Below are 8386 nucleotides of genomic sequence, written 5' to 3'. Positions count from 1 at the left end.
GGGTATGAAAAATGTAGATCGTATAGCGGGGGCCACAGTCAATTTTGGATACCTATGTGGCTGGTAGTTTGGATAGGACACTGATAGCATGAGACAATGGCAGCACGTCGACAGGGACGATTATGTAGAAGAGGATTAAACGCGCTGGGGCCTAACATTAGACTATTTCACTGAAGGAGGAAGACCTGTTGAACTTTGTGACCGCAGCTTATTGGGGAACCAACTTAAAAATAGTTATCAAATTTAAAAATGGTTGAAGACCTATGGATGGGCTTGAATCCAAAAAGCTTCCTCAACACCCGACCTTGAACTCTTAGTTTTGCGGCACATGCAAATGGATTAGACTAACTCTCCGTTAAAGTCGTGATTTCAAAAACCCTATAGTTTCGGCGAAAATAAATTGGGTGTGCCCCTAGTCAGCGTCACAGAGGACTCGTGGCCTTAGATTGTTGGGCTAATGGTAAAGGTCACCAAAAGCCTGGATTAGGTGATGAAGTAGCTTGATTAACAATGCAGATAAATTGATGGAAGAATCTTAGAATCATTGTTTACAGTGAAACTGTGGAGACACATTGGTGTCGCCGTTGTAGTCGAGGCTGACATAAAGGTCGCTTTGAAGAGTGAGTTCGTGACAGCACACGAGCCGGAATGCGAATTGTGCGGAAAATTATTGATTCTGTGGGATCACAGAGTGAAAGTTCACCGCAATGGTTAATTTTATACAAAAGTTTAAGCAGGCTTGGATGAACATTTACGGCTGGAGCTGGGTGAAGAGCCTGTTCGCATTTAATGGAACGAGTAAACAAGAGGGTACGGCGAGAGTAGGAAGGGTATATTTTCGGGTGTGGTGTCGAACTTAATGTGATGATGCAGGCCATGATTGACCCGACATACTCCGATTTTTGGACAGCTGCCAAACGGTCGTCCTATTCAAAATCATTGGGCTGAGATTTGCAATTTTTTGAGCAGCGGGAGTTTCCAGGGCGGCCAAGGGAACAAATGTGGAATTGAGCCAATATATGATCGCAGGTTTTTTAGTCCGGTTGGGGACCCCCGCGTATATAGATCACAGGATAAGTGGCGTGGATAACGGCCAAACAAAACGCCCAAACCAGGTATTACCGAAGTTCAAAGCTTGGATAAACGAGGGAATGGGGTAAGATTTTTAAAGTCCAGTGTGTTTGAGAAGAGCTCAGACAAGATAATGTGCACTGAAAGAGACAGAAAAAACCTGACAAATATTGATGGAAGAATCTTAGAATCATTGTTTACAGTGAAACTGTGGAGACACATTGGTGTCGCCGTTGTAGTCGAGGCTGACATAAAGGTCGCTTTGAAGAGTGAGTTCGTGACAGCACACGAGCCGGAATGCGAATTGTGCGGAAAATTATTGATTCTGTGGGATCACAGAGTGAAAGTTCACCGCAATGGTTAATTTTATACAAAAGTTTAAGCAGGCTTGGATGAACATTTACGGCTGGAGCTGGGTGAAGAGCCTGTTCGCATTTAATGGAACGAGTAAACAAGAGGGTACGGCGAGAGTAGGAAGGGTATATTTTCGGGTGTGGTGTCGAACTTAATGTGATGATGCAGGCCATGATTGACCCGACATACTCCGATTTTTGGACAGCTGCCAAACGGTCGTCCTATTCAAAATCATTGGGCTGAGATTTGCAATTTTTTGAGCAGCGGGAGTTTCCAGGGCGGCCAAGGGAACAAATGTGGAATTGAGCCAATATAAGATCGCAGGTTTTTTATTCCGGTTGAAGATCCTTGCGTATATAAATCACAGGATATTTGGCGTGGATAACGGCCAAACAAAACGTTCAAACCAGGTATTGTTGAAGTTCAAAGCTTGAATAAACGAGGGAATGGGGTAAGATTTTTAAAGTCCAGTGTGTTTGAGAAGAGCTCAGACAAAATAATGTGCACTGAAAGAGACAGAAAAGACCTAACCAATACCATTATTAGGGTGGTGACAACAAGTGATTAAATGAGACAGGGTAGAGATGGATTTGTACTTAGTAGACTGGAGGTCGAGCAGATGTTGAGTTCGTTGATGTGTGACATTAAGTTACAAGAGATCCAAAGCAAGTCGATATATGCACGCAAAGGCTGGAAAATCAAAAGTATAATGAGGAACAAGCTCATCTGGAATTTATTGCGTGTCGTGAGCCACTAAAGAAAGTGAGTGTAATTGAAATAGTCACCAGTACCTGATGCGCCGCTATTAGCCCTAAGTTAATAAGTGGTACGAGCCTTAGAGCACAAGCCTTGCGCACCGGCAACGTAAGGTAAACAACCTCATGTATATATATCTTTGGATGTGCCCACTACTGGGAGAGTATGTAGATGCGTGTGTTTTGATTGACTGACGAAGTAGGCTTCAGTAAGTTGCCACGCCAATCATGACGGGGGCCAGTTCTATCTCCGCAAGTCGATTTAGGCCGTGGTCATCACCGAGTATTTAAGCTATCCCATCTGTTTTTTGTAAACTTTTTAAAGGACAGAAGGCCAGTTTTTTCTTTTCTCTACCGTCCGTCGTTTATAGCTTTGCCAGTTAAAAGACAGCCACGATAAGTCCGGTACAGCAACAAGCAGGGAACAATAGTGACCTTTTGTTGATTACCTAAATTAAAGGCCATGCTCAGAACCGCTGGCGATGGGCGAAGCACCCATACTACTGAAGGGGTGGAAGGGGTACGAACACCCGATGGTGAAACGCAACGGGTCGATCTTCCCTGCAGGACGTACCAGCCGTCACACGAAGTTTTCATTCTTGACCCATGCTACCAGATCTGCAAGGTACTGTACTACATTTCAGTCGACATTGTGATCCTTGCAATAATAATAAGAAGCGTTAGATTGTTGGGCTAATGGTAAAGGTCACCAAAAGCCTGGATTAGGTGATGAAGTAGCTTGATTAACAATGCAGATAAATTGATGGAAGAATCTTAGAATCATTGTTTACAGTGAAACTGTGGAGACACATTGGTGTCGCCGTTGTAGTCGAGGCTGACATAAAGGTCGCTTTGAAGAGTGAGTTCGTGACAGCACACGAGCCGGAATGCGAATTGTGCGGAAAATTATTGATTCTGTGGGATCACAGAGTGAAAGTTCACCGCAATGGTTAATTTTATACAAAAGTTTAAGCAGGCTTGGATGAACATTTACGGCTGGAGCTGGGTGAAGAGCCTGTTCGCATTTAATGGAACGAGTAAACAAGAGGGTACGGCGAGAGTAGGAAGGGTATATTTTCGGGTGTGGTGTCGAACTTAATGTGATGATGCAGGCCATGATTGACCCGACATACTCCGATTTTTGGACAGCTGCCAAACGGTCGTCCTATTCAAAATCATTGGGCTGAGATTTGCAATTTTTTGAGCAGCGGGAGTTTCCAGGGCGGCCAAGGGAACAAATGTGGAATTGAGCCAATATAAGATCGCAGGTTTTTTATTCCGGTTGAAGATCCTTGCGTATATAAATCACAGGATATTTGGCGTGGATAACGGCCAAACAAAACGTTCAAACCAGGTATTGTTGAAGTTCAAAGCTTGAATAAACGAGGGAATGGGGTAAGATTTTTAAAGTCCAGTGTGTTTGAGAAGAGCTCAGACAAAATAATGTGCACTGAAAGAGACAGAAAAGACCTAACCAATACCATTATTAGGGTGGTGACAACAAGTGATTAAATGAGACAGGGTAGAGATGGATTTGTACTTAGTAGACTGGAGGTCGAGCAGATGTTGAGTTCGTTGATGTGTGACATTAAGTTACAAGAGATCCAAAGCAAGTCGATATATGCACGCAAAGGCTGGAAAATCAAAAGTATAATGAGGAACAAGCTCATCTGGAATTTATTGCGTGTCGTGAGCCACTAAAGAAAGTGAGTGTAATTGAAATAGTCACCAGTACCTGATGCGCCGCTATTAGCCCTAAGTTAATAAGTGGTACGAGCCTTAGAGCACAAGCCTTGCGCACCGGCAACGTAAGGTAAACAACCTCATGTATATATATCTTTGGATGTGCCCACTACTGGGAGAGTATGTAGATGCGTGTGTTTTGATTGACTGACGAAGTAGGCTTCAGTAAGTTGCCACGCCAATCATGACGGGGGCCAGTTCTATCTCCGCAAGTCGATTTAGGCCGTGGTCATCACCGAGTATTTAAGCTATCCCATCTGTTTTTTGTAAACTTTTTAAAGGACAGAAGGCCAGTTTTTTCTTTTCTCTACCGTCCGTCGTTTATAGCTTTGCCAGTTAAAAGACAGCCACGATAAGTCCGGTACAGCAACAAGCAGGGAACAATAGTGACCTTTTGTTGATTACCTAAATTAAAGGCCATGCTCAGAACCGCTGGCGATGGGCGAAGCACCCATACTACTGAAGGGGTGGAAGGGGTACGAACACCCGATGGTAAAACGCAACGGGTCGATCTTCCCTGCAGGACGTACCAGCCGTCACACGAAGTTTTCATTCTTGACCCATGCTACCAGATCTGCAAGGTACTGTACTACATTTCAGTCGACATTGTGATCCTTGCAATAATAATAAGAAGCGCTCCAGCTACCAGATATTTTATCCCGTCGGAGGAAGTCAGGCCGGTAAAACAACTCAGTCGTTTCTCATGGCAAACTTCCGCCGAAAAAGGCAGCTCGCGGAGGAGGCAAATAAGCTAACAGCTACTATTGGGACAATGATAACAGAACAAAAAAACATTACTTAGCAAAATATGGTTTGGTTTACGCAATAGATCGCTTAAACATCTTGGCTTCTGGTGCTTAACACCTCAATGAAAGTCTACGTTACAGACTGAGCATGTAATATGTGCCCAAAAGACCGACTTAATCCGCTGGATTGGAACCAGAAATGAAAACCACAAGCCACCCCAACCTAATGTTCGCCCGTGCTGCTCTTATACCTGCTAATTCTTCCCATAATGCCATTAGGGATTCGGTACACCGGCGACGATAAAACTCCGTCGCGCACCCGGTACAACGTGAGATGACTATCGTATATAAATCCATCGAACTTAAGAACCACGGCGAATTCCTCGGAATCACCATAGAGAGAGTTTTTATTTAAAGATCGCGGACGGTTGCTCCCTTTCCAGCTTGCACAGACAAAAGTTGTAATTCTTGTTTATACACTATTTCAAACTATTTCTGAATTAACTGCAGAAAAAAAACAGCTGAAGCAGCAAACTGTAAACAGGATTATGCACCAACTTTACGGAGAATCGTGCCAATTCATTACAGCAATCGAAAATATGAAGTTTGTGCCCAAAACAGGCTTTCAGTACGCCTGAATTTCGGCAAAACTGCGACCCTGTGAAGAGATTTTAAGGTGTCAACTCAATACCACTAAATGCCAAAAATATATGGAAAAGCTCCTTTCGGTAAAATAATGGTTCCAGAGGAATTTCGGATGCACCACAAAGGATTGGCCACCGTCAGCTCACTTTGGCCAATGAATGTTTGTTTCTTCAAAAGCTCTGTGGATAAGATTATTCAAAGTGACCTGCGCAATGCATATTTGACCTCTTAACTTACTGCTTGAGAACAAACGGCCACCGAACACCAAAGGCATGCATACGCGGAGTAGCAGTATGGACCGATTAAAGATGAACGTGAAGGCACCAGTTGATGTGTTATCCGTTTGGAAACATTTTGAGGTTTTTGCCAAAAACTCACTGTTTCTAACAACGGGTACATCACCCTAGGGCTATATGCCTAATAGAACATCGGATCTGACGTGCAGGTGCCAATGTGCTTGAAAATTTGATTGGCCGCATTTGTCGTCACTCAGGAAACCACTAAAAAACGTATCTGTCTCTCAAGCTAATTTCCGGAGGGTCAACTTGATGGGCGATGTGCATCCCATACCCACGCATGTGCCACTTGCTGAGCTAAAGACACCTTGAGCATGTTCCGCGCAATCGGCGTGACGTTTTTGTCTCTCTAAACGGGCATTCGCGGTCCCAAGACGGTTGTTCGTCAGTTCCTGAATGTATAAACCTGCACTGCGTACGAACTGCCAATTTTTAGGTGACGTACAACCACTAAGCATTCAAATAGTTGAGAAAGTTGGAGTCAATTTTACACGGAATTCGTAATTTGTGCCGACGCCTACGTGATCAATGTCCGGCACATGATCACTTAATCAGCCGCAAGATCACAGTGGTAAGTGGATTGGTACATGTGTCGGCTGCAGTTAAAGGTTATCTTAAAATGCCACAACTACGTAGTAAAACTTACATGCTTCAGGAGAGTTTACCGTGCGTGAAAATAGCGTGGCATTATGTCGCAAGCAGGGACGGCTCCGGCGGCTCACATCTGCGGCATCATATCGTCTATGACAAGCGTCTTGGCGGATTACTGCCAACCCTCATATCCTTAAATCAAGCTAAAAAGCTTGCGCAAAAAAGCCAAAAGCTTCTTTTTCGACGAATACAAACACGACTTGTTGTCCGATCCCATGCTATCCGTCACAGGCGATGCACAAAATGTGTACCTACACGATGAAAGATGATTTGTCACTTGTGCAGCATCAACGTTTGCGACGCCCGGTAAACGTCAAAAATAGAGGTACATGCGGGAAAACATGGGTAGCTGAAATCAAGAATGTTAGATTCTACCGAGAGAACAAAGCCACATTCTCGGATTTTGCTAACGCTGGTGACATGTTACCTAAAATCAAAAGCGTAAGCATCGACCTACCTAATCCTTGGGGTTGGCAGTTGTCGTGATAGTTATAACCATCCTGGATAGTCAGCAACCTCCCACACTGATTACGACGTGTTGCAAAACACTCGAAAACGGAGTTCCGTACTTCATAAGTGAACTGCGCTTCTTTAACTCGTTAATCGTCGGACGCCAGAAAGTAACAATCGACGAGTCATTAAGCTTGCAAACATACGTCCCTGGCGAGCACCAAACACGACATGTGCCATTGGCCCTGAACAAATTACGGTACACTTACAAGCTGCAACGAATTTGGCGATCTTGGATTGGTCTACTGGGGACGCCTGCTGCAGCAGTATAAAGCCTTTCATACAAAAGCCGCTTGTTGCTGCTCGTTTTTGAGTTCATGCGAGAAAACTGAGGATTATTGCTCTCCTACACTTTCAAGGGACTGTTGAATACAGTGAAGGAAAGGAGGACAAGCCAACTTCTCTGCAAAATCGTAAACCACCTTCACAGCCAAATCACACTGAGCCGTGGCAGCCAATATAAATGTGAATCTCGCTCACATTTTTCTGATTGTCTTCTGATTGTTGCTGTTGGTGTTGGCCTCGCCTCTGTTGAGCTCTTCGGCAACGCCATAAACAATAACAAAAACGGGCCTTTCGCCCGTCCAAAAGTATTCGATAAGAAATCAATATACCTGGGATAGCCGGAAGAAACTTTGCGATGCCCGTGGCCTACGTCAACGTGCATAGATGTAGCTGACTTCGTCAATATCGAGGCTACATCTCACCAAAACCTACCCCGTCAACCAAACAAGAAGACACACCAAATTTGCTGCTTCCAGGAGTGGACACATACAACACATATAAGCATACAGTTAGACTCCCGACTCTCCACTATCAACATCCGAGGATAGCATCGGAAGTCTTCTTCGTCACGCACCACTCACTGATTAAAGCTGATAGTAGTGCTTCGGGGAATGGTGACCTTCTCCCTCGCATTCACCTTTCTTCCTAGATCGTCCTAGTATCGTCCATCTCACTAACACCCTCCAGGAATTTACACCCCCCGGTCGTTACGAGTTTAGCTTACTCTCACCACACCGCCTCTTAGCCCACATGCAGTAAACTGTCCTGTCTCAGGTCGTATAGTTATACTGGCAATCTTAGCTTGACTCTGATGACTACACTACTGAATACAGAATCATCCTTATCCTGTCGTGTTAATCACCTGATGTCCTTCCATAACTGTGGTAGACGTTCATTTTTCCCCTATTAAAGGACTATATCCTGTCTGATAACCCCTATAACTCTCCAGACCTCATTGACCTCATCTCATTTCATCTTCTCCCCAAGATTCGACCCGGGGTAATGCGCGCTATGGACTATCTGTTTGGCCGTTGTCAACTCCACCCGATTTGTGCGTCCCGAAGGAAGGTATCCCGACCTGAAAAATAAAAGGGAAAACAACAAGATTGCACATCTCAGCCTAACAACCTAAATCACGACGTCCATCACGGAGCTGTCCAGAAACCGAAGTACTTCAGTGCAGTGATGGTACGGCGCTGGAATACCCGGTTTGATAGCATACCCGCAATTGTTCCCCTCTTACTTTGTCTAGGCCCTCTCGCTCACTGGTCCCCATGCCGACAAACACAATCAACCTTCATTTGTCCCCGGCCACCACCGGAAGGCGTTC

General features: G+C 44.6%; 1 protein-coding gene across 1 annotated transcript in view; it reads left to right on the top strand.

Moving 5' to 3' along the window:
- Positions 1–8148: 8148 nt before the first annotated feature.
- The window catches only part of T265_12832 (hypothetical protein), a gene marked incomplete at both ends in the record, with an annotated part of 2903 nt that continues 2665 nt past the window's right edge, over positions 8149–8386 (top strand). Inside the window, one exon of the mRNA XM_009165793.1 lies at positions 8149–8382. Within this exon, the coding sequence (XP_009164057.1) occupies positions 8149–8382 (234 nt within the window). The remainder of the gene's footprint in view (positions 8383–8386) is intronic.

Source organism: Opisthorchis viverrini, assembly GCF_000715545.1.
Source record: "Opisthorchis viverrini unplaced genomic scaffold opera_v5_18, whole genome shotgun sequence".
Classification (NCBI taxonomy): Eukaryota; Metazoa; Platyhelminthes; class Trematoda; order Opisthorchiida; family Opisthorchiidae; genus Opisthorchis; species Opisthorchis viverrini.
This window is presented reverse-complemented; position numbering and strand designations above follow the sequence as displayed.